Source organism: Lutra lutra, chromosome 13 (genome assembly GCF_902655055.1).
Source record: "Lutra lutra chromosome 13, mLutLut1.2, whole genome shotgun sequence".
Lineage (NCBI taxonomy): Eukaryota > Metazoa > Chordata > Mammalia > Carnivora > Mustelidae > Lutra > Lutra lutra.
The window spans coordinates 41662598-41690045 of NC_062290.1; the positions used below are offsets into that span (position 1 = coordinate 41662598).

Consider the following 27448-nt stretch of genomic DNA (forward strand, 5'->3'; position numbering starts at 1 on the left):
TATATTATTTAATGCCTCCTATGTGGTAATTCGTCTTCTGGGTGTTCCAGCAGAGAATCAGGCAGACATTTGAAAGCACCAAAAGACAGTTCAAAAGAATGTCAAATGCCAAAAGACCTGTTACGTGTCAGGCACTGATGATATCTGATGGTCGAGAAAGAAATGCAATTTAGTTAGACTATCACAGGTGTGTGTATTAAAAGGAACCATATGAAACTGCCAACATTAAGTCATTTTTTTTTACCAGTTAAATGGAAAACTCATATATCTCGGCCTGAATATGTACAAGGGGCTGAGGGTGAAGAAAGATGAAAGTTTTGGCAGAAAGGGGCATGGGGACAGGGAAAGAGAAGTCTTCCCAGAAGGCTCTGCTGGCTTTATAGTGAGCTTTAAATGATGAGTAAGTTACCAGGCAGATGAAGCAGAGAATTGGGATGGAGGAAGGTGGACCTGCAGGGACAGAGAGCCGAGAAGACAAGTGGAAAAATCATTCCAGGAAGAGTAGGGAGCATTTTTAAAGAAAAAAAAAAAAAAAAAAAGCAAACAGTAACTTCCATAACTGTGATTTCTTTTTTAAAGATTTTATTTATTTGACAGAGATCACAAGTAGGCAGAGAGGCAGGCAGAAAGAGAGAGGAAGGGAAGCAGGCTCCCTGCTGAGCAGAGAGCCTGATGTGGGGCTCAATCCCAGGACCCTGGGATCATGACCTTAGCCAAAGGCAGAGGCTTTAACCCACTAAGCCACCCAGGCGCCCCCATAACTGTGGTTTTAATATAATGAAAGCATAGGATACATTTACAGAAAAGCTGGAAAGCCAGGCTGAGCATCTAGTCACAAAAAAGGCTACAACACGGGTGGAGAATTCTCTACCTTGAATGGAGCATGGTGTCAGAACATGATTTACACTTAACACTGTTAACCACCGCGTTATTTTACAAAGTTTTTTTTTAATGACTTTATGCTTAATGTTTGGAGAAGAGTACGTGGATAATGTAATTTTGCATCATAAAATATTATTTGACTATTAAAACTTACATTTATGATAACTTTGTAACATTGAATAACTGTTTAATCAACGTTTTAGCTGATAATCTCAATGTAAAAAGTAACCAACAAAACTGCACATACAACATGATCAGCAACCATGTAAAAATTATGATTAGAAGAAAGAAGACAGTGATGGCTGGGTGGCTCAGTCAGTTAAGCATCTGCCTTCTGCTCAGGTCATGATCCCAGAGTCCTGGGATCAAGCCCCATGCTGGGATCGAGCCCCATGTCGGGCTCCCTACTCAGCAGGGAGTCTGCTTGTTCCTCTCCCTTTTCTCTCCAACCCCACCCGGCATGTGTTCTCCCTCTCTCTCCCCCTTACCCTCTCTCTCTCTCTCTCTCAAATAAGTAAATAAATAAATAAATCTTTTTTTTAAAGAAGGAAGAAAAAGTACTGTAATATTGAAATGTTAACAGTGACCATTTTTGAGAGGTAAATAAGTGATTTTTTGAAATTTCATTATGTTTTTCTACACTTTGAAAGTTTTTTTTTTTTTAAAGTGGGCATGGTGGTATTATTTTTATCATCATGGAAAGCAACTAAAATAATGGTGAAAAAATCACCCCCCAGGTGTGCTTTATAATCCACATACAGAGGCAAGGGCAGAGCCATCGAAACTTCAGGCCCTGTAGATCTGTGGTTCTTCACACTCTCTCCTGCATAGCACTAAAGCACTACCAATTGAGTCATTGGGAGAATGTTGTAAGGAAACATATCATTCAAATAACAAACCACCTTTCAAATTGGCAGTATTTCTGCTAATTTAGTAACACAGCAACAATAAAATACCCATCTGTCTGAAATGATTTGCCTCACATCCTACTAGGTCTCATGGAAAAAAAAAAAATGAGTTCATACGTCCTTACATGGCCATCACACCAAAGGGATGATAAAGACATACACCTGTTGGTTAGCACTTGGAACAAGGCACTGGCAGAGAAGACAAATTCATCTCACCCCTAACGTTTCTATGTTGCTTTAGTCTGCCACAGGTGTTAAAATTATGTAAAAACCCACAGACCAACAGTGGTTGGGTTTTGGTCCCTTTTCTGCTAGTCTAAGATCTCCTGGGGAAATCAAAATGAAGCGATTTGCTGTGGACCCTCAAGAGACATCAAGCAGGTGGACTCTGCTCCCCAAGCCAGGAAAATAAGCAGTGAAACCCTTCCTAAGACTAAATACACTTAAGAAGATAAGGAGATACCATTTAAAATACCATTAAAAAAAAAAGATACCATTTAAAAAATAAAAAAAAAGATGTGTGGCTTAGTGATTAAAATGTGCCCTACTAAGTAATTAACCATTAAACAATGGGCATCCTAATAAATTATTTTCCAAAGTACCTATAAAAATACCATTTCACAATATCTCCCCCCATTTCCAAATTCCTCCTTTTCTATCTCTACCCGCCCCCCCATCCCGGGTTTCTCTCCCACTCACTGCTTGTATTCTCCACATGTTTTCAAATAAGAAAGTGATTGGAATTCTGATACTCTTACTCCCTTCACCCTCACCTGACCTTCTGTAGCCCACCCCACTTCCTGTGGAATCTACACATGAAAGCGGCATATGGATGAAGACACCTGAGATTGTAATCAAGCAGCAATAAAAGGGAGTGACGGGAAGTATATAGTATTATTACCGAGGAAGAGCACTCAAACTAGAGATCAGAAGAAGTGCAAGGGGCAGTGATTGATGAGGTACTGATTATGGGACACTGTTTCCTTTGCACATGAGTGGGTCTGTCTACCCACTTTAAAAGTCCTTCACAGCTGACTCTGGAGTATACTCCTTTGCAGCCCATTAATGCCCAGTACTCTCTCTTGCAGATAACAGATGTTGAATTAATATTTTCTTTTTTCGAACATTTTACATGGGGAGCAAATGCCTTCTGGGTAACAATATAACAGAATGCCAGAAATGAAAGAACGATGCTAATAAACAAGCCTTTACTGTATCATTATCTGTCGTCCCCTGGTGTCTATTGACATGGGCACTACACAAAACGTAAGATATCACCTTTGCTTTTCAGGAACTCAAAAGACAGACAAGTTACTTCTTAGGAGCTAGCTGGTGATCTAGAGTAGACTTCTTTTTAAAATTTTTATTAAGTCATCCGTATGCCCAACATGGGGCTCCAACTCCTGACCCCAAGATCAAGAGTTGCATGCTCTACCAACTGAGCCAGCCAGATACCCCTTAAAAATATAATTATAATTATCTTAGAGTGCTTAGTTCATGCATTTCTGCTATGACTTATGGATCCCAAACTGTGATGGTCAAATAAAGTCTTCTTCAAATTGACCAAAAAGGGAACGCAGACAACCCGGGGTGAATTAAAGTGGAAGCTTCCGGAACAAAGCAGCAAGAATACGTGTCCCTTCTCCACTCTGAAATTTATATTATGGAGATCAGAAATCCTTTTAAATATGGTGATTATACTTACAAATACTCAATATGGTGATTATACTTACAAATACGGTGATTATACTTACAAAAAGATTATACTTGCTTCTTTTTTAATGGAAGCAAGCATTAAGATTGTTAGATTATCAAACCCACAGCAAGAAGTGGGGTTATGAGTTACGACTCTGGGGTGGGGCTTGCGTCCGTTCACGGGCGCCAGTCGCCATGTGGTCACTCACCCGTGTGTTTGTATGTCACGGCCCCTGAGATGACATCTTCCTGAGAGAACTGATCCACTGTGACTCCAGCTTTCCTCACCACCCCATGCTGAGGCTCTCGAGCAATCACAAACATCAGCTTCAAGTCATCACTGTCCACATCAGTAGCAAAAATGTATTCTGAGGTGATGACCACCTCTTCACCCTCCGAGCAATGCATCATGGGGTTGAGGTCAGCCTTTAGGATTGGTGGCTCATCATTTACAGGGAATACCTAGGGGAAAAAATGCATGTGTTCGAGATAAAAGAGAACAATGACAAATTGCCCAGCTGGTAAACCATAGCTCAGCCGGAATGACAGGCATTTTCGATCTTCCAGACACAAGAAACAATAGTCATGGAATCTGGCCAAGCAGGCTATATCTTTTCCCCATATGAACCATCTTGTAAGAAATGGCCAACGTGAGACATATTTGAGGTAGGAATGGAAGGGTATGGTTATGGTTCGGGACTCAGAGCTCTCATTCGTTTCTACAGAGAGAAAATATAAATGTAATACAAAGCAGTCTTTGCTAAAGTCCCTAACCTCCTTCATTAAATTCACACATACTCCAGAGGAAATCTGGTCCTTGTGGTCTGATGCATTTACATTTACCACATCAGAGTTATTTATATTTCAAATTATTTGGTGATTACAAAGCTTTGGTCTACCCTCAACTTCTTGCCACCCAGGAAGTTTCTCCAAACTTACAATAAGCAGCAGCTTATTTCAAAGATTTTGAGTTAACTTGGAACTGCATCACCATTACATCAATCCCAGGCTTCACCTCAACAAAACATTTTTCTCTTATTGTCCTGAAAATAAAGCTCTAAAGTAGAAAGGAAAAGAAGAGTAATATGGGTCCGCTCTGGCTCTCTGAATCCAACAGGATGATCCAGACACTTGAAAAGGCAAGTCTGTTACTGTTTTTTTAATTTTTAAAAAAACATACATTTATTTATTCATTTATTTATTTATTCATTTATTTATTTATTTATTTATTTGAGAGAGAGAGAGAGAGAGAACACATGCAAGCAGGGAAATGGGACAGAGGGAGAGGGAATCACAAGCAGACTCCGCACTGAGCACGCAGTCCCACCCAGGGCTCGATCTCACGACCCTGAGATCATGACCTGAGATGAAATCAAGAGTGGGCGGCTGAACCAACTGAGCCACCCAGGCGCCTCAAAAAAGCAAGTCTTGGGCGCCTGGGTGGCTCAGTGGGTTAAGCCTCTGCCTTCGGCTCAGGTCATGATCTCAGGGTCCTGGGATCGAGTCTGGCATCGGGCTCTCTGCTCAGCAGGGAGCCTGCTTCTCCCTCTCTCTGCCTGCTTCTCTGCCTACTTGTGATCTCTGTAGAATAAATAAATAAAATCTTAAAAAAAAAAAAAAGGCAAGTCTTTTAAATCGGAATAAAGGACATCCTGTCTCTGAGTTCACAGTCTCAACTTGGCGTGTGTGCTACTCACTTAGTTATCAAGTCTGGCCTGCAGATACTCTCAACCCCACATTTCCTGCCCCCTTGCTTCAACCATGGGGATCATTTTAAAATGTGGCTTTTATAACTCTGGTTTCTCTTCAGATCATGTAAATTTTTCACCTTTTAAAATGTGGCTTTCAGGGTGCCCGGGTGGCTCAGTCGGTTGGGTGGCTGTCTTCGGCTCAGGTCATGATCCCAGGGTTTTGGGATCAAGCCCCACATCAGGTTCCCTGCTCTGCGGGAAAACTGCTGCTTCTCCCTTTCCCATTCCCCCTGCTTGTGTTCCCTCTCTCCCTATCTTTCCCCGTCAAAGAAATCAATAAAATCTTTAAAAGTAAAAATTAAATACATAAATAAATAAATAAAACATGGCTTTCTTCGAGTCCCGGCCTTATGGGGGCCTTCAGCTGCTTCCCAACACTACTCCAAGAATGTTTTAGGCCTCATTTCATGCAATAGAGTGCCTCTGCCACCCCACTGCCTTTTCACCAGAAGACCCTGAGCTCCCCCCATCTCCCGTCTTTGCACCATCTCTGCACACTCTCTCTGCCCCGTGGCTTGGTAGTCTCAGCCTCAGCTCTTGGCTCAGCGACTCTCTCCTTCAGATTACATGTGGATTCTTCATGGAAAACTTCTTTGACGACTCAGACTCACTTAGGGACTTCTACCATTTACTCCTTTTTAGCACTCCATTTATTCGCAGAACACAGCATTTTAACTAATCAATCATTTCAGCGATAATCTGTTTAATGTCTGCCATTATCCCCTGACCATCATCTCTAACAGAACAGAGACTTTCTTTGTCATGTTCATCATCGTATCCCAAGCATCTAGCACAGGAGCTGGCCTACAGAAGGCACTTTTTAAATATTTATGGAGTAAGTAAATGAAGAAAGGTAAATACGTATGTATGATCTGCACACCCTGCTATTTAAACAGGCTAACAACTCTACAACAAATATACATGAGATTATTTTCATATCTTCCTTTAAAGGGTAGTGGAATGGGGTAGTAGAAACTCAGATTTACTTATTTAATCAAAGGTAAAAAAAAATGCAATAATCTATTCTATTTTCTATTGGCTTATTAGGAAACAGTATCTTTGTTCATGTCCTCTGAGTGGATTCATTAAAGATGCTCTTTGTTACTGTTCTTGACTCTATCTGATGAAGGTCACCAATATATCCATGATGACCACCTTACAAAATACAAAAGAGCCTCAGGTTTCAAATAGTTAATGAAGCCCAAAGGCAACAATATTTAAAACATTCTTCCAGGGGAGAAAACAATCACACATAATTGTCCAAAAATAACCTGTACTTCTGATTGGCTTCCAAAGCCAATGCCCTTTTGCCTAAAAGGTAACAATAAATAGACTGTGCACACACAAATGAATGATTTGTGGCAAGTCATGAAAACTTCTTGAACCTAAGTTTTCTTGCCTGTAAAATGGAGATAATTCCTTCCCCTTCTACTGCCCTGTGCTGGAAATAATTCCTTCTACTTCTTAAAAATACTAGATGGATATGATCATTCTTAATTAATTATTAACCATAAAAATATCATTCAAACACATTATCACCACTAATTAAAATTTCACATCACAGAGATCTGACAAAATTCAAACAGAAATAGAATTTGGTAAATAACAGTAAGAGGGATGTGATAATTCTTTCTGCACACCTTCTTTTGTCACTAAGTATAAATACCTGTAAATCCTATGAGTTTTGTTTACAGACTTAAGTGTTCACACAACAGAGAAACTCAGGGGTTCCCGTCAACCTTGATGTGCAGATTTTTTCATCATTTGTCCAAAGGGGGAAAATCATCATTTCAACTAGATCTCAGAAAGGAGTATATAGAACAGGAATTCATAAAGGGGCACCACACACATAAAGACATGGCTTCTTCCGCACAAGAGGAAAAAGCCCAGTGATGGTTGCTGCTAAATAAATATTTTGGAGTGTTATAGCTCAGAAATATCAGAATCCATTTATACACAGAACCAACTGGTTTTTAAGTTAAGTATCTGGGTTTGAGGTCCAAGTGGCTTAATCTTTAAATGGATTAGAAGGAGAAGGCAGCATGCCCATTTCACCAATATAACTTCGCTGTCTATTGCCTGTCCTGAGACGTTCAGACATAAGCAGGTATGCTCTTGTTTGGAGTCTACAAGTTTCAAGTTCTATAAGGAATTCTAATGAGACTTCCAAAGCAGGGGCCTGGCTGGCTCAGCTGGTTGGGCATCTGACTCTTGATTTTGGTTCTGGTCATGATCTCAGGGTCGTGGGATCAAGGCCTGCATCAGGCTCTGGACTGAGAGTGGAATCTTTCTATGTCCCTCTGCCCGTCCCCCCCCAACTTACATGCTCTCTCTCCCTCTCTCTCTCTCATTCTTAAAAAAAGGGGGGGGGCTTCCAAACCAGATGCTTTATTTCTATATGAATAAGGAAGGAAACTTTCTACCCACCTCAACATGTAGTACAAATTCTGCTGAACTCGTGCCATCTGTGACCTCCAAGAATATGTCATCCTGAAGTCTCTCAGAGCCATCATGCTGATACCTGTGGGGATGATATTTGCCACTAGCCCCTCAAGGCCACTGTGACAGAAGGAGATGTCTGACACAAAAGCTCTTCCATGGCTTTGGCTACATGGCCAATAAACGAATAACAAAAAACATAACATAATCACGAAGTCACATACTGAACTACTCAAGTGTCCCTGAATATAAAAATTTGCTCCACCCTGGAAAAATGTGTTATATGGATTCATGGTATGTCTGCCAAACCAAAATTAGCCCTTCAAGTTGCCACCATGGCAATGGGAACCAGTTGGTGTAGTTTTGCTTACTTATATAAAATATGGCTGGGGCTGGGGAGTTACTGAGACAGACAGTAGGTAAAAGAGGGACACTGTGAATCTTGATGAGGCCCCTCCTCCCCCATTTTTAAGCCTGATCTTTCTGCCTGTACTTTCTATCTATTCAGTTCTTCTACAAAACTCTGATCTACGAATTATTTATTGCCTCTCTTCTATCATTTTCTCTTTTCTATTTATTAGCTCTCTTCCACTCAACCTATAAAGATTTTTGAATCCCTCCAGACTTCAAAATATTTTTCCTTGAGTTAGCTTTGGCCCTACTTTTCTTTTATTTCCAGTCAAGTTTTATAACAGAATTGTCTAATTCAAGACTTTCCATCTACTCTCCAACCACTGTAGTGATACATGGTAAGTTCTAAACAGTGGTTGAATTGAGCCGAATTTTTAGCTCATCAATGATTTGTTCAAAATAAGAAATAAGCCCTAGGAAATAAAATTAAAAGTTACATAAAAATAATATTGAGGAGTACCTGGGTGGCTCAGTTGGTTGAGCATCTAACTCTTGGTTTTGGCTCTGGTCATGATCTCAGGGTCTTGGGATGGAGCCCTGATTTGGGCTTACACTCAGCAGGGAGTCTGCTTGAGATTCTCTCTCTCTCTCCCTCTGCCCCTCCCCTCTTTCACATGCACATGCTCTCTCTCTCTCTCAAATAAATAAATCTAAAAAAATAGTATATCAATCATATAAAACACTTAGAGCTCCTTTTTTTTTAAGATTTTATTTATTTATTTGACAGACAGAGATCACAAGTAGGCAGAGAGGCAGGCAGAGAGAGAGAGGAGGAAGCAGGCTCCCCGCTGAGCAGAGAGCCCAATGTGGGGCTTGATCCCAGGACCCTGGGATCATGACCAGAGCTGAAGGCAGGGGCTTTAATCCATTGAGCCACCCAGGTGCCCCATATAAAACACTTAGATATGAAAAAATCCCAGGGTTAAAAGATATTTTACTCAGAACTAGTCTTACACATACACTGGGTAGGGACTCAGGTTTGGGATTCCTTTCCAATGGTGAAGAAAGTCCACTCCCACCCCAGTATCCCTCCCAAACACTGCCTCTTATGCTCCTTGATATTTTCATAAAAAATAGATATGTGATAATGTACTAGTCCTATCTTACCATACTAATACCCCTAAAAGAGCCAAGCGGATCTAGGAGTACACATCCAAAGGCATGGCTAAGGAATCAAACAGAATTTCCAAAACCAGACTCTTCCATATACTAACTGAGTGACCTTAACCTCCTAGTTTCTTCAACTATAATATAACCTATAACACATAATATGAGAATACAACCATCAACCTTGTCAGGCTTGATTACTGTAAAGATTAAATGGGGAAAAAAAAAAAACACAACTGCAAGTCCTTGAATTATATGTGCTGGCAGATAATAGTACTTTTCTAGCCATCACTCGCTCCCTAGTAAGAATTAGCTAAACAGAGCTCTTATTCTAACATATAGCTAAGAGCTGAGATCTCTAAAAAAGGGAAATTTTAATGAGGATAAGATGAGTAGTGAAAAGAGGTCAATATATTAGAGATCATGAATAAATAATGTAACCAAACTAAATTTCAGATGCAACTGATGTTCTTATGCACAAATTTGAGCTCCTAGTCAACTTCCAAGTGTGGAATTAAGCATTTGATGCCTAATACCTTCTGAGAGGTCAAAATTCCCATTTACAGTTTGAACCTATAAATGAAAAGTCAACTAGTATATCTGTTTACCTGATCGTTGCTTTTGAGTATCTTGCATTGTTTTACAGAGAAGGCATGTTACTAAATTCTGTAGGAAAGTTTCTTAGAGAACTACAGTAGCAAGAAAAGTGAAAGACCTCAAGGTGAGGGGAACGGCTGTAGGACCTTGACAAATAAATTGCTCTCTCTCTCTGTCAGAAACCCAAGTACTATTCCATGCTCTACCTCCCCAGCCTACCCTTCACATTTGCCTGCAAGTCCCCTCCCAGTACAATGAAATAGAAATTAACCCTAAGTATACTGATCAACAGAATTTATTCCCAGTTTCCACAGTAGTGAAACTGACTGTCCTTAAAGCCAAGTTCAACTATATAGATTAGCCATACAGATTATTTCAGTCTATATTCATCTAGTTTGGCTACTACTTCTTGTGATATGTACAGTTGAAGCAAATTTAACATTCATGGTAATTAATTTCTGTTGTTCAAATATCCAAAAAGTCATTTCCACTGGTACAAGCTAGACAGATGGAAAGAAAATGTCTGGAGGGAAATTGAAAGTTTATCATTTCTAATTTTCAACTGACCCTTGAAGTACTAATCGGCTTGCTGGTAACCCTGAAAAAATCGAACAAACTTCTTTCTTTTACTCTGCCTCACAACTCATCCAGATGAAGGCCAAAGCATATCAAAAAAGAGATCCAGGAATTGTTCTAACCTAACTTTTAAGGCATGGAGGTCTCCCCAAGAAAATGTGTCTCCTGTGTTTAGAGGAAATCCATCCAGCTCCACACTTCCACACTGAGGCGGTCTTTGCAGGGAGAGATAGACGTTGTCCAGTTTGGTATCCACATCAGAAACCAGAACATTCTCTGTGTTGATGATACACTGACCTCCCTCAGTCACTCTCAGGGAGTTGGTAGACACCTAAAAAGAAGGAAGAAAACATTCCAGGAGCTTTCCCTGAAGACTGAGCTCATTAAATAAATGGAAACGTCTAGTACCACCTTCACATGTCAATTAATTTTTCAAGGATGTGGTAAAAGGGACAAGTTCATAGCTGAACATCTTGGCTGAAAAAATTTTTACTAAACATTTCCAATTCTAAGCACTGAGGTATACAAAGAAGCAAGGTGGATTTGTAACCTTGAAAGTTTCTACATTTCATTTAGCTCAGACCCCGTTATAATGGAAGCAGCAACCAAACTGGTTACTATCAGTGGCACTAAATAGAGGAAATAGTAACGTCCATCACCATGTCCACACCCCCCATTGCTGGATATATATATATGTGTATATATATACACATATATACACACCTTCATCTAGACAACAAACAACACTTATATCAAATTCCCCTAGAGGACAGAATCCCTCTCTTCCTTTTACCCTAAAAATTCTTAAATATTTGAGAAATTGGTTGGAGCTTTTAAGTGTCAAATGTAATGAGTATTTTCAAGATAGAAGTAGACCTGGGAAACTGAAGATTGGAGATTGAAGATTCCATGAGAAATACATTTATTCAAACATCAGACAAATAATAAAACCATAAAGATAACTTCTGATGACAGAAAAATCCACTACTCAACCAACAATTCATTTGAAAGTAAAAAGCAAGTCAGAAGGGGTTGGGATATTTTATCATTACATTGCGACTTGGCAAGAAGTGTTCTATGGTCAACTAAGGCTTGAGAAGAGTCATGTACAGTATCTTCACCTTGGAGATTTATAAGGCGTGTAAGCATATCCAACATTCTGAGATCCTACAGTAGAAACATTGGTGAACTTTGTTCAGCCTATCATTCTCCTAAATTTGTATTACTACACAGAAGTAAAAGCAAGCAGATAGAGTTGGGGTACCAATCATGGGCTCTAAAGGTCTGAGGTGAGTGCCCCACCCATGCGAGGATACGGCATTCTTCAAGAAAGAAGCTGCTCTCTTCAGACCAGCTGCCGCTCTCAGAAGGCAGAATGTTCCTGAGGAAAAAGTTGGTAAAGGGAGTGGTTGGAGGGGATGGGGACGGGGGTTTGGGGGGCATGGAGATGGGCAGAGGAAAAAGAAGTGAGCAAGGACAAGTCACAGCCTTCACTCAGAGCCCTCCTCTAACCTCCTGCCCACAAGGGCACAGCTGCCCCAAGGCAGCCCCCTGGGTCATGGAAATTATGAGACCAACCACCCTGAGACAGTTGCCTTCTATTCTTTAATAAGCTACCTCTACTAGAAAGGAAAACACAATACAAAGGACTTCTCTCCCTACAATGACTCTCGCCCCCATCCTTCCCACATGGCTTACTCCTACACTTTTACTGTTTGTAGGAGAAAAAAAGAATACTTCTTTTATTAAAAGAGGAGCATTATTTTTGAGACAAGGTCCACATCTGCCAACCTCATTGATTCCAAATTTGCATCAATTAATACCCCGAGATGCTAATGTTTCAAGAGATATGCTCTGCTGTACTCTATGGTTTTCAAAATATGTATGTATTTTAGGGCAACTTTCAAAAAATAAAAGCATAAGGCTAATTTTCCCCAACTCATTCACCACTAACTTTTCAGTCTCTGCCCAAACCTAGTGCTTAGGTTTTGGGCCTTCCCAGTAGCATGACATTAAAATCACCTAGTGGTTATCACTCAACTCAGCTATCTGTGGGTATTTTATGCCAGGAAACCACTCTTGTGACTGGTTTCACTGAAGCTACTCATTTGATTTTATTTCTAATGGTCTCAGTTTTCTAAGGCATGATTTCTTTTGTCCCATGCACTATAGGAAAAAGAAAGCGCTATGCCACATTAGCCCTGAGTCCTCATAGCTACTCAGTCTACCTTCAAACGAGGGAGGTAACTATTCACTTGAATGTTTCTAGTTTTCTCCACAGATCATTCTTCTCTAGCAAGAAGTTTGGATTGCTTTGCTTAAAACACTACTTATCTCTGTGACTGTTTTAGAAAATGCTTTGACTTCTTAAGATGCTGGCCTAGTTCAGGGCGTGTATCTCATACGTGGAAAAGGATGGTATGAATAAGATCTAATCAAATTAACAGACATTCTAAACTATTTCTTCCACGGGGAATGTGATCTGGTCCCTGACAGGGAAGGAATCAAAGAATATAGTTCGGATTCTTTGGTCTTTTTCGTGAGCTTTTTGGCACATCTTCTGCCAAAAATGGCAAGTTCAGAGGCCTGAGGGGGCCAGCAATGTAAATGAGTGTGCTGAGTGTGGTGGGGCCTCTGGAGACTGGAGAGCAAGTCCAGGCAACTGCTGCTCAGGGTAAGTAAGTGAGTTTACTCTTCCTAGAGTTCCCAAATTTTCAAGAGAAGTCAGAAAGCCAGACTTGATATGAAATGTGTGAATGTTGACAACTCACTAATTAAAAGTCTTGTTTGGCTCTATCAGAATAGCTCTGTGGGTTGGGTAAGCCGCTTGGTCCCTCACAGTGAGATCTCTGCCCTCCAACTTTGGGCAGATGTAGAAATGTGGAGGAGGAAGCAGGAAAGGGAGCCTCAGGGCTCCTGACTGTCCTCCAAGCAGGTGCCTGGAAGGTGATCTCTTTCCTTAGGGGTGAGAGAAGTATGGGTTCTCATCCCTCTGGGTCCTTGTCTTTCCACTTATGAGGGTAAAATGAGCCCAGGAATAGCCACACGAGTTAAGTCTGACCCCCTGATGGAGTTTGGATCAAACTTTCACTATGAAGTCCAGCCTTACATATAAGATGTAGACAAGGTAGCATCACCTTTGCAGTTCAGTTTTAATAAGAGGCCCAGCTGCTTGACCGCTTATATCAACACTAGGGCTGGGATGAGGATAGAAGAACCCATCTTCACTCATTTGAAAAATTAAAAACCTTATTTAGATTAGCAAGCTTAGAGTTGGCCTGCAATGAGATCAAATAAGTCCTTCTGGTTGCTAAGAGACCCATAACTTAATCCCCTTCCCCTGATCAGCATGTGAGACTTAGCAGAAAGGAAAGGAAATGAAAGAGGTTATGATAAAGCTTTGAAAATAATGCCAAACTCAGCAACTGGAAAATCTCACCTTTCAGACAGAAAGTCCCATGAGAGGTGAAAGACTCCCCTCCCCAAGCTTTTTTTCCTACACCGTAGCTGAAAAATTAAAAAGTTCTGGAAAATAGCCTAAAGGAAAGTTAGCATTTTTAGTAAGTCTTCAAGTCTTCCCTTTCTTTCCTGAGATCTTCCAGCCTTGTCATCTTTAATATCAAACATCATACATACCTCAGGAACTTGATTGTCCACTGGAAGAACTGTGATGTTAAAGCAGATCCCGTGCAAAGTGCCACCATGTTGGTTACTGATGGAAAAGGCAAACTGGACATGTCCTGGATGGAGGCCTATATCTTGCATGGGCGGCATGTAGGCCACTTTCATGTGGTTCACAGCATGCTGCAAAGCAAATTGAGATGGACACATGGGTGCCCATCTGCAAGGATCAGAGATTTTCAGAGAACTAGGTCTCCGAGAACCATTATATTGACATCGAACACTGGAAATGCCAATATCACTTTGAAGAGTCCAGAACCTCTATTTTCTAAATCACCTTTTCTAAAACCAGGAGGGAAAAGAACAAAGAAAGTAAATATGCCAAGTGCTTGAAGTCAGCCAACTCTATAAAAGACAGGAGATGTGAATTTTGACCTAGCTCCACCACAAATTAGCTATGTGATATTGGTCAAGTTAACTAAACTTTCAAGGCCTCTGTTTCTTTATCACTATAAGTGAAATAATAAAGTAATAGTACTTTATAAATATATATACTTTATAAAAATATAAAGTAATAGCACATGGGGTTTACATACTCATTTGCAACATCTAACTACTCTGAGATCAGGCAGAAATAGCCCTACAGACAAGGGTAGCTGCTGCCTAAGTATTCATCATTATCACTGTGACTCTTGGGGGAGTTTTCAGGGTAGAGTCCACAGGAAGGGGGAGAAGGTTGATGAAGATTTGGGAAGGCAGTAGGTATTATAATTTGAATATGTGTCCCCCAAAAAAGATATGTTGAAGTTCTAACTTCTAGTACCTCAGAATATGACCTTATTTGGGGATTGGGTTGCAGCTATAATCAGTTAAGGTGTGGTCACAGGGAAGGGTAGAGCCCTTCTTGGACTGTAACTTGTGTCCTCATAAGAAGAGAGAGACACATAGAGAGAAGACAGACAGGATGACAGAGACAGAATGGAGTGATGATCCACAAGCCAAAGAGCATCAGAGAGTCCAAAGAAGAGCAAGGAAGGCTTCTCCTATAGGGTTTCAGAGAATCGCAACCCTACCAACACCTTGATTTCAGACTTACAACCTTCAGAACTTTGAGACAGTGAGTCTCTGTTATTTTAAGCCACCCAGTTGTGGTACCTACAGCAGCCATAAGAAACTAATATGGTAGGATCTTGAGTGACTTGAATGCGTTGGAATAAAACCATAGGCACCAAGTCTGTAAATCAGAGCCCTGCTACTGGTAAAACAATACAAAAGGCTGTGTTGAATTATAGCAAGATTTTGAAATCATATCCAGCTCAATGAAGCATTGTCAAATAGATAGCACATCCTAGTTAAAAGTGTGTAAGCAGAAAGAATGTAATCAAGCATTTGATGCTTTTGACAGACGTCAAAGGCCAACATTCTTGAGTCCAACACTAGGAGTGTCATCCTTTCTCTCAGAACACACCTCCATCATGTTTGTCAACATTTTAGCATAGCATCATACCTGAGTGAATGACCCCAGCCCCAGGGCTGCAGGATTTTTGGTCAGCTTTGGGACACTATCCACCATGAATAATTTCCCAGCATCCAGATGTCTAAAGAGAAATACAGGAGAACACACCAGTTAATTTTCCAGGCAAGAAACAACTAGTCAAAGAGCCTGCAACCAACTTTTTTGAAGCTACAAATGTTCATTATAAGAAGAAATCAAATGTTCCATCTTTATATTCTCTCCTGCTGTTGTGGGGGTTCTAGCCTTCACTCCAGAGTCATCAATGCCATTCTTATGACTGCAGAAATTATGTACAGAATTTTCTGCTTTCATCTCATGAAAGGGGATCATTCTTCTCATTCTAAAAAATGTCTCCTTGCTATCGTGTACATGACACAAACCTCAGGTATACTCATGTCGCTTTTCTGATTGAGGTCATATAATATGACCATTTTGTGGCCTGCAGTGTCTGAAAATAGTGTTATAAAGATTCAATACCTTTTATTAAAAAGTCAAAAATAACATTCTCTTTAGAAAAAAAGAAATGTTGTATGAAAAACAGATTAAAGACGCTTTGAAGCTTACCTAAGGTGAAGACACTACCAGTAGCAGGTCACTTACCAATTAATACAGCTTTTGAAGGAAGGTATGAGATAAGTTTGAGATTACAGTATATGTGGACTTGAGCACAAGTTCATGTCTGACCAACAGAACAACTGAACCACAGTACTGTATAGGGACACTTGCGACTCAGTCCTTGGACACAACCCTCAACAAATAGCCCAGGTGATGACTTCTCAAGAGATACCTGTGGCCGAAAGAGAAAAACGGAGGTGTCGTTATCGTGTAGAGAAGCTCACTGTCATATTCTGTATCTATAAAATGTAGATGTTTCTTAGTTATGTAGGCCACCTCCGTTTCCTTGACAACCAAATGCCGAGAAACTCCAGGAGCCTCTTTTGGAAGCTGATCATCCACTGGAGTGATATGGACGGTCACCACCTGGAAAGAAATGATCTGTGCCATTAATTTGAAATACCAAAGGACACCAAAGAAAATGTCCCCACAGTACCCCCGTCATGGTGAAGATGCTATTCAAAACTCCCATTTGTAATATCCTTCCACTGAAATGATTCAGGAGCTATTAAGAACTTGGGCCAAAAATGGAACATTCATGCCCATTTAATGTTTTATTTTAAGAATAGAATTATCACAAATATAGTTAATGCCATCATGAAGGCTACAGAACAGGCACATGATACACAAAATATGTTCCTGATTTTATTTCTGTTTCTCCCTTCCACCAACAACCTATGCTTTCTTTTGCTACCACCCTCCACTCAGTCACTGATCCTAGAAACCTTGTTATGACTTTGGTTCCTCCTTCTCCTGTGACATGTAACACATCTCCAGGTCCCGGAGTTTTTGCTTACCAAATTTCCTATGCCATGACCACACCCCGCCCCCACCCCAACTGTCATTCGCACTCTTACTGCTCTAGCTCCCACTCTTATCCTTTCTTCCCTACATTATTGCAATAGCTTCCTGTGAACCCTAACTTCAGTACCTAATCTCGACTATACCTATCTCTAGTGCTTTCTTTAAAAAAAAAAGTGCAGGCCAACTTGGTTATTCATCTCCCCAAAAAACTAAACAACCACTCGGGTGGGATTAAATTATTCAAGCTCCTCAGCATAGCACCCAAGACCTCCACAGTTTAGACACACTCTATATTTCAACTTTATCTTGTGCCACCTTTCAACATTAACCCAGGACTCCAGATGAGCACAAGATACCCAGTTGTAGTTCTCAAGCAGGCCTCTATGCTCAGATCATGCTGTTCCTTCAGTCTACAATGCTTTTCTCCTGCTTTCTCCAGCAACCTCAGGCTTTCTTACCCTTGAGGACTCTTCTCAAAACTTTGCCCAGTTTCTTGGAACTCCTGGATGGCTCAGTCAGTTAAGTGTTCAACTCTTGACTCTGGCTCAGGTCATGGTATCAGGGTCATGAGATTGAGCTCTGCATTAGACTGCCCTCTCAGTGGGGAGTCTGCTTGAGATTCTTTCCCTCTCTCTCTCCCTCTGCCCCTACTCCACCCCCCACAAATGCACTCTCTCTCTCTAAAAGAAATAAATCAATCTGTAAAAAAAACAAACTTTGTCCAATTTCTCAGTTGGAATTGTTTCTGAATTTTGCTTATCCCTCAACAAATATTTTACTGCCTTATAGTATTAGCAGTCCACATGTCAGTCTCTCCTAGACTGAAAGGTCCACAAGGGGAGAACCATAGCATACTGAAAACCCTGTGAAATTTGTTAGTGGACAGACAGTTAAAATGCAGAATATACCACTCATTAGCTATTAATCTTGAACAAGTCATTCAACTTCTTGGGGTATCAGTTTTATTGGTTAGTTAAGTTTAACAACGATAATCTCATAGAGTTGCTATGAGGATCAAATATCACCATGTAGATGAGTATCTGGCACATAGTAGGTGCTCAATAAATATTGTGTTCATTTTGGCTGCTCCGCAATTAGCATGGTATTTTGTAGGTAGATGATACTTCTTCGGTATTTGCTAACCCAGTCAATATGTCCTATCTGTGATTTTAAAAACTCTTAAAATCATACTCTCAGGGTTTGGGATCATGTAAGAGGGCAAGGCAGCTTTGCCAAACAACTTTTATAATCACATTTATTTTTTTTTCCCCAATAATCCATGACTGTTTGCGAGAAAGCAATTACGAACTCTCTCCCAAAATGGGACATCTTTTTGGCACCATGGATCTTTGCACAGCTTGATGCACGAGGTATTCTTACCCTGGTTCTAGTTATTTTAATATTGTTACCAAAGCACAGATCAGCAATGCCAGTTTTGTCTACAATAATGGTGTTCACAATATTTAATTTGAAAATGAAGAAAATGCCTTTTAAAATTGATGCACAAAGCAAAAACTAAGGCATAGTTAAGGTTTTCTGTGATAAAGCCTGGGACACCAGCTTGGTCACCTACAAGCTATACTCCCTGGGGCAGATAATTTTACCCCTCTGGGGCTGTTTTTCTCTCTAGTAGCACAGTGAGTATCTAGTAGTAGGTGCTCAATTAATTAATTCCCCTGTCTCCATCCTTCATTACTTTTACAAAAGCATACAACATATTTACTACTCTGTTATGAAGCATTTCAATAATTAAAAACTAAAGCCAGTTATCAAAATAAAAGAACACAATGACAGTCATTTCCCCAGTCTCCTGGAGTCTGTGTCACAATTTTTTTTCCAATTATAGTTTTTTGCTAATCTACAAAGTTCAGAAATTCTCTATGGGACCTCCCAGCCATAGTGTGCATCAGCAAGGCTCCACTTAATTGAAAAACTGGATTTAATATGGAAACAATAGTTATTGTGCCTTCAAAGAGACCATTTTCCATGCTAATTTATTCTCCAATGTGTTCTTTGTATAAAAAGAATGTACAAGCATGCTTTTTTATACCCCTGTAGTAATTCTTGGTGGGCACATTTTTCAACATGCTTTATGGTCACTTAAGTTGATGAATCTTTACATATTTATGTATGTTTAAACAATTATTGTATGTGTGTCTGTGGGTAGGAAAAATCCTATTTTAAAAAATTCCATAGAGAAATAAAGAATTCTCATTGTACTGAAATTTGGTTGTAAAAAAGACATTGAACAGCCATTCCCAGACAGTGAGAAACTAGTGCCCAATCACTGGGCTCTTGCTGCTGGCTCTCCCTACATCCCTCCAGTCTACTTATAGCCATAGGCACCTGCACACACACTTGAAGAGAATCTGAATATAAAGTGATAAATCAGTACACAAAATCACAAAGCCTAACCTTGACCCTCAGGATCAGGGTCCACATATGATACTCCGACAGCTAGTATCTGACTTTCTTAGCCAGAAGCCATCAAGCCTTGGTTCTTGATCCTTTCTCTGCCTCAGCTTTGATTTTTGCCTGATTCTTTATCTTGCATCTTCTTTTGAGATTATCCAGTGCTATTTCTCAGCCCCAGAAACAAATACCCATGTTAGCTTTGCCAACCCCACTTTCCATTCTGACTTCTGACAAATGTCCATGCCCTGGGTGCCCATTCTCATCCAGTCATGTCCAGTTGCCTCCTTCCACTTGACCTACAGGCCTTTGTGGCACCTGCTTCCTTTCTTCCTCCATCTCTTAGTCTTCTTCCTGTTTCTCTCATCTATCCTTATTTTTCATTCTCCATTTTACTTCTTTTTTTCTTCAGGTTTTTACTTTAATCACCTAGTGCTCATCACGATAAGGGCATGCCTTAATCCCCCTCACCTATTACACCCTTCCCCCCATCCCATTTTACTTCTAATATTACTTTCTCCTAGGTATAAGATCTCTTACAGCTTAAGACCTAAAAAGCCCTCTACCGAGAAGGATAAGAAAGGAAATACTTTTCAAAAACAAACTGAGCAGGTAAGGCTTAATTTGATGACAGTAATGACAACCAAGACAGAAGGAGAGAGGGGATTTCGTGCTGATGTGTAGATATACTGTTGATTGGTGTGTCAGTCAACCTCTCAGAGGATCATTCAGTAGAGAAGGACTAGAGGAGGGAAGCGGCATCCCTATGCTTCTATGCTTACGTAAGTTCTTTCCAGCTTTATGCACATTGTGTCTCACTTGAGGAGATCCTTGCTTTCCATCCACCATAGGGAATAAACTTACAACTGGATCTACAGAGTTTGGTCTGACCTATTTGCCAAGATTCAGAAATAATTCTGTTTCAGTGAAGTTTTCCTTACTCTAGGGAGATCTCACATCCCCATTTGATCTATAAATATGAGATAATTATAAATAATTCTATACCTATGATGCATAAAATATGTAATAGCAGAAGAGGAAAAAGAAGTCCTGAGCTTTCAATAAAAAAAAATACATAATCTGCTAAAAGTGATATGATATTCTAGTCAGAAGCAGGTCGGTTTGAATAGCTACAATAGAAGATTTAAAAATAAATCCTATTCATCGTCGCCATTTTGCATCATCAAGTCAACCAAGGTCTCAAGCAAAAACGCAACCTAGAAATGGCATAGAATACACTGACCAAAAAAGGGAGTTGTTATTTGGAAAGGAATTGATTTGTTATTCAATATGCAGATGAATTAAGAATTTTCTCATTCATTCTCTATTCCCTCTTAACAGGGATCACCTTGTTCCTTCAGTTTCTGGGCTCTCTGACATCATTCTTCCTGATCATCCCTTTTTGTTACCTTTGTCTAAGCAAACAGATGAATAGCTCAGTTCCCTATACAGTGGCTAATGTAAGTGACAGTGATATTATGAGAAGCATTATATAGCCAATAGGGACACATGCTTTAAGAAATCATTCTAGAGGGGCACCTTGGTGGCTCTGTCTGATAAGCGCCTGACTCTTGATTTCAGCTCAGGTCATGATCTCCGGGTCATGAGGCCAAGCTCTGCATCTGGGCTCCATGCTCAGCAGGGAGTCTATTTCCTCCTCCTTCTCCCTCTGTTCCTACCCCCTCTAAAATAAATAAGTCTTTTTTAAAAAAAAATCACTCTAGAGCTGTTTCTAGATTTGCTTAGATTTCTACACATGCTACCTTCCAAGATCATAGGTATAAAATACCTAGCAAAAAGAACTATGTATAGTAAGTGATCACTTATTTTCAGCTGTTTTTCCACCCCTACCACCAGCCAGCCTCTCTTTAGATGGAGTCTACCTTTTAATAGTTTATAGTTGTCCAGATCCTACACTAACTTCCTTTTCTATAATTTCTATATGAGAATACCTCCTTAAACTTATTTCTGTATCCTGTATACTTAAATGATATACTTGAGTGTTGGTGAAACACATAGTTCTTCAAAAGCAACAATAAATAATAACTCATTTATCTATTGAGTACTTACCATATGCCAGAAAGCTCAGTACTTTATACATAATTATCTCCCTTACCCTCACAATTGCCCTATAAGGAAGTTGTAGTATTTACCTATTTACAGGTGAGGAAACTGAGGCACAGGTCAGGTCAAGGACAGGAGAAAAACATGGGCAGTGTAACTTCAGAGACTATACTTCACCACTTACACATAAAATGCCAGTGTTTTCTTGAGTGTTATGAGGCCAGCATATTTGGTAGGTGTTCTGTAAGGGCCCCATGGTTAAGTAATCTTGAAAACACAGCATAACATAACATGGAGTTTTTACGAGTAATTTACAAATACAATATTTACAAATACAATAATTTACAAAACATATTAGGAAAGTAAAAGGTAGAGAAGACATGCAAAGAAATTGACTTAACCTTGCTGAATCCATTGCTTCTCAAACTTTGAATCTTAAAACCTGCTTTTATGTAGTTTCTAATGACACCTCCCAGAACGGATATCTGTGGACAAGACTTGAGGACAATATGAAGAGATAGCCTCTTACCTGCGGCACTGAGAGATTTGGAGGTTCGTGGCTGTCCCACAGGACAAATTCAAAAGAGTCTTCAAAGATCTCTCCACCAAAGTGACGATAGTAAATGATGCCATTAAATAGATCCCTCTGAAGGAAGCCAGGGACAGGATAGCCTATTGGGTCCACGAAACATCACATACTTTTGTAACAATCTTCTAGATGTTGGAGTATAAGTTTTGGACTTACCTTCAAAGTACTTTCTGCCTAGTATGGTGTATGCACCCAAGGAATTTTCATTAAATATTTTTATCAAAGCTTATAAATAATAAGCAGAAAAATTAAAGTTGCTACACCTATCTTAAAATATGTAGAAAAATTAGCATTACAAAAAATATTTTTTAGGAACACAGTCTTACTAACACTAACTGCTTGATCATTATTATTTTGTTACTCCTGAGTACTTTAAGAAATAGTTATGAAATTATTCTGATAAAGCATAAACAAATGTTATTCAGGAAATTACTTTATCAATGTTTAGAATAGGCCAAACTCTTCTCTTCAAACTTATTTGTTCTATCATCTTGCTTGGCAGACATAATTTTTCATAGTGTAATAGTCAGCTTGAGGACTGGAACTTTCCAGATGCACAAATTTGAATAGATCAATTTAACTTTTCTAGGTGTGAGGTTTCCCATCCATAAAATGAGAAAGATCATCATATCATACCTCATAAACTTGATGTCCACCCTTGTACAAATTCTGGCACCAACAATCTTCACTGTTCAGAACTTACCTATCAGCCCTGGCCCTGGTTTCTTCATGATTTCTCCAGCTTGAGGAGGTTTTGTGATATTAAAGAAGATGTAGTCATCGCTGGAGTCCATGTCTGATGCTCTGAGCATGGAACCCTGGATTGGTATGGTTTGCCCCTCCTCCAGTTCAATCACAACATTGCTTATGAGGAACGGGGGACTGTCATCTTTAGGCAAAATGTTGATGGGAAACTTATGGCGGATGCTATGTTGGCCATCAAATATCCTGAAGATCACAAAGTCTTTTGTGGAATCACTGTCGTCATGATGATAGCGAACGACTCCAGCCTGAAGGTCAGCCACAGTGAAGAGAAATCCTTTCCCGCCTGATGGAGACAGCAGAGATGGAGCTGACTGAATGAGGGATGCTGAGAGAACAGCTATAGTGAAAGCAGCCCTAGAGAAAAGGGCATTAAGGAAAGTGGACCAGCCAATTCACACCTCACTTAAACAGTCTTGCTTAGTCAGCTCTGGACCTCCAAAAACCTGGTTTTGAATACTGGCTGTAACACTAATGAGTTGTGTGGATTTGGGCAAGGTACTTAATTCATTTGAGACTCATCTGTGAAACAAGGGTAATACTACCTACCTCATATTCCCTAGTAAGGATGAGAGAACTTAAAAAAACAGTAAGCCTACAAAATATGTTGATTATTAAACTCATTGTTGTCGTCCTACATGGCAGCTAGGATGTCGTTAGAAATGTAACTTGCATAGGTAAGCCCCAGCAATCTGTTTCACTAAACTTCCAGGAGAGTCTAACCCATGCTGAAGTTTGAGAATCACTGGCTTATTGCTCAAAAGCTAGAGCTCTGGTATCTAATGGCCTCAGTTCAAAGCCCAGTTCAGCCATTTTCTAGGTAGATGACCTTAGACAAGTCAACTTCTCTAAATCTCAGGTTCCCCATTTGTAAAGTGGGAATAATGATACTACTTCATTTCATAAAGCTGATATAAGTAAATAGAATGCTTTGTATAGTATCTGGCACAAAGAAAATACTTAATAAATATTAGTACTATTTTCTACCTCTTCTGAGCCATATCATCATGGGCTACCACTCTACTCTTCATTTCTACGGTGCTAATAAACATTGCTTCACTCTGTATAAGTGATTACAATTCTTGATGACAAGTGCCCCAGTGATCTCCCCACACTGTATGGTTGTTTTAAAACTCTGACTGGAATAAGTGATTAAAAATTTGTGTAATAGACACTGCAGGTTACTTGTCCAGTAGCCTCTTTCTGCTTCTTCACCAGTAGCAGAATCCTACTTTTATTTGGAATGGCAATATGAGCATTAAAAAATACTCCGGTTCCCAGACGCCACTGCATCTGGGAGGTAATATGTGCTTGGTAGATTTAAGTGGAACCTGTTGCATCAGATTTCTGTGAAAAGCTATTAAAGAGAGAAAATTAATTGACATAACTGTTTCATTGTCCCTCTCTTTCTTCCTTCCTGGAATGCAGACCTAAAGTCTAGAGGTGTATGCACTAGCTTGTGACCACTGACAGAGCAGAAAGAGCTCCTGGCATCATGGATCTGGAATGCCTACCTCTGGGCAACTTATCACATGAGGAAAATAAATATTGAATTTTTAAATCACTGGAACTGGGTTTCCTTTACATGTAGCTGAACATCCACCCTAATTAATACACACAGGCTTAAACTAATCTCCTACTCTCCTGGGATTAGACAAGAGAATTTATCATTTCATTTTTGATTTCAGAAATCCTAATTACAAATGATAATAAATAAGAACCCCCTTTCTGCATTATAGTTGAGAATATACCAAAAGGATAACTGAATTAAATCCTCTGCGCTCATTATAAGGAATGGACTACACTATCATATGACATAAATATTATTTTTATTAGGGCTTACTGCCTTGTTAACTACTAGCCTTATAACATAATTAACATAACATAATGCTATTAACATAATAACATAATCATTACCAAGTATTAAAAAAACTAAGCTTCTCTGTTTTTCAATACATTTTTCTGAATCAGAGAAATGAGAGGGAAATATTTTCTCTTCCAGTGGGGGTAAGATCATAAGTTAAAGAATATATTTAAAAGGAGTACTCCCTGGCATCAGAGATTTAAATATGAGCCAAGTACAGGAGGCTATTCATAAATGGTCATCCAGGGGTACCTGGGTGGCTCAGTCCATTCTAACTCTTGATTTCGGCTCAGGTCATGATCTCAGGGTTGTGATATTGATCAAGCTCCACATCAGGCTATGTGCTGGACATGAAGTTAGCTTAAGATTCTCTCTCTCCCTCTCCCTCTGCTCCTCCTTCTTCAATAAAAAAATAAGTAAGTAAATAAATGGCCATCCATTGATGTGAGCACCCTAATGAAAAAGCTAATGGTTTCAAGATCTCCAGATTTTCTGGATATGACAATTTATTTAAAAATGAGGTCTAAGGGGCACCTGTGTGGCTTAGTCACTTAAACATCTGACTTCAGCTCAGGTCATGATCTCAGGGTCCTGGGATTGAGCCCAGAGTCAGGTTCCCTGCTCAGCAAGGAGTCTGTCCCTCTCCCCCAGCTCATGCTCTCTCTGTCTCTCTCTCTCTCTTAAATAAATAATTAAAATCTTTAAAAAAATAAAAAAAGAAAAATAGAAATGAGGTCTAAGACAGAAGGTTTCTTTGAACAAATTATAGCTGAAAACTTTCCTTATCTGGGACATCCAAATCCAGGAGGCACAGAGAACTCCCATCAAAATCAACAAAAGCAAGCCAATACCAAGACTTATTGCAGTAAAATTTGCAAAATACAGAGATAAGGAAAGAATTCTGGAAGCAGGAAGGGGAAAAAAATCCCTAACCTACAAAGGAAGACAAATCAGGTTCACATCAGATCTCTCCACAGAAACCTGGCAGGCCAGAAGAAAGTGGCATGATATGTTGAATAGGCTAAATGGGAAAAATATGCAACCAAGAATACTTTATCCAGCAAGGTTGTCATTGAGAATAGAAGGAGAGATAAAGAGTTACCCAGACAAACAAAAACTAAAGCAGTTCATGACGACTAAACTGCAAGAAATACTAAAGGAGACACTTTGAGTAGGAAAGAAAGACCAAAAGCAACAAAGACTAGAAAGGAATAGAGAAAATCTCCAGAAACACGAACTTTACAGGTAATACAATTAATTTGTAATACAATACAAATATGAATAAATTCATATCTCTGAATGTAAATAGAATAAATGCTCCAATCAAAAGACATAGGATATCGGAATGGACTAAAAGAAAAAGATCCACGTATACCGCCTACAAGAAACTAATTTTAGACCTAAAGACATCTACAGATTGAAAGTGAGGGCTTGGAGAACCACCTATTACACTAATGGATGTCAAAAGAAAGCCAGAGTAGCCACACTTAAAACAGACAAACTATAATTTAAACCAAAAACTGTAAAAAGAGATGAAGAAGGGCACTATATCATGAGTAAGGGCTCTATCCAAGAAGAAGATCTAATAATTGTAAATATTTGTGCCCACAACTTGGTAGCACCCAAATATAAAATCAATTAATAACAAACATAAAGAAACTCATTGATAATAGTACAATAATAGTAGGGGACTTTTAACACCCTACTTACAGCAATGGATAGATCATCTAAGCAGAAAATCAACAAGAAAATAATGACTTTGAATGACACATTCTTTTTAAGTACACAGAATACACATTCTTTTCAAGTGCACAAGGAACATTCTCCAGAAGAAACCACATACTGAGTCACAAATCAGCCCTCGACAATTACAAAAAGGCTGAGATCATACCATGTATATTTTCCGATGACAAGGCTATGAAATTTAAAGTCAACCACAAGAAAAAACTTGGAAAAACCACAAATACATGAAGGCTAAAGAACATACCACTAAAGAATGAATGGGTAACAAGGAAATTGAAGAAGAAATAAAGAAATATATGGAAGCAAATGAAAATGAAAAACGTGACAGTCCAAAACTTTTGGGATGCAGCAAAAGTGGTCAATCAATGTGATATACCACATTAATAAAAGAAAGGGTAAGAACCATATGATCCCCTCAATAGATGCAGAAAAAGCATTTGACAAAATACAGCATCCATTCTTGATTAAAATCTTCAACAAAGTAGGGATAGAGGCAACATACCTCAACATAATAAAAATCATATATGAAAAACTCAGAGCTAATATCATCCTCAATGAGGAAAAACTGTTACTTAAAACAGTACTAGAAGTCCTAGCCTCAGCAATCAGACAACAAAAGGAAATAAAATGCTTCCAAATCAGCAAGGAAGAAGTCAAACATTTGCAGATGACATGATACTCTATGTAGAAAACCTGAAAGATTCCACCAAAAAATTGCTAGTACTGATAAATTAATTCAACAGAGGAGCAAGATACAGAGTCAATATATAGAAATCTGTTGCATTTCTATATGACAATAATGAAGTACCAGAAAGAGAAAGCAAGGAATCAATCCCATTTACAATTGCAACAAAAACCATAAGATACCTAAGAATAAACCTAATGAAAGAGGTAAGAGATCTGTATTCTGAAAACTATAGAACACTGATGAAAGAAATTGAAGATAACACAAAGAAATGGAAAAGCATCCCATGCTCGTGGATTGGAAGAACAAATGTTGTTAAAATGTCTATGCTACCCAGAGCAATCAACATATTTAATGCAATCCCCATCAAAATACCACCAGCATTTTTCACAGAACTAGAACAAACA

The 27448-nt window shown here is 39.3% G+C and overlaps 1 protein-coding gene across 1 annotated transcript in view; it reads right to left on the minus strand.

Moving 5' to 3' along the window:
• The window catches only part of FREM1 (FRAS1 related extracellular matrix 1), a 175368-nt gene that overhangs the window by 81454 nt on the left and 66466 nt on the right, over window positions 1-27448 (minus strand). Inside the window, exons 10-17 of the mRNA XM_047700950.1 lie at window positions 22691-23035; window positions 21928-22070; window positions 16291-16484; window positions 15495-15585; window positions 14003-14170; window positions 10489-10697; window positions 7664-7757; window positions 3695-3947 (exon numbers count right to left, since the gene is read on the minus strand). Of these exons, the coding sequence (XP_047556906.1) occupies window positions 3695-3947; window positions 7664-7757; window positions 10489-10697; window positions 14003-14170; window positions 15495-15585; window positions 16291-16484; window positions 21928-22070; window positions 22691-23035 (1497 nt within the window). The remainder of the gene's footprint in view (window positions 1-3694; window positions 3948-7663; window positions 7758-10488; window positions 10698-14002; window positions 14171-15494; window positions 15586-16290; window positions 16485-21927; window positions 22071-22690; window positions 23036-27448) is intronic.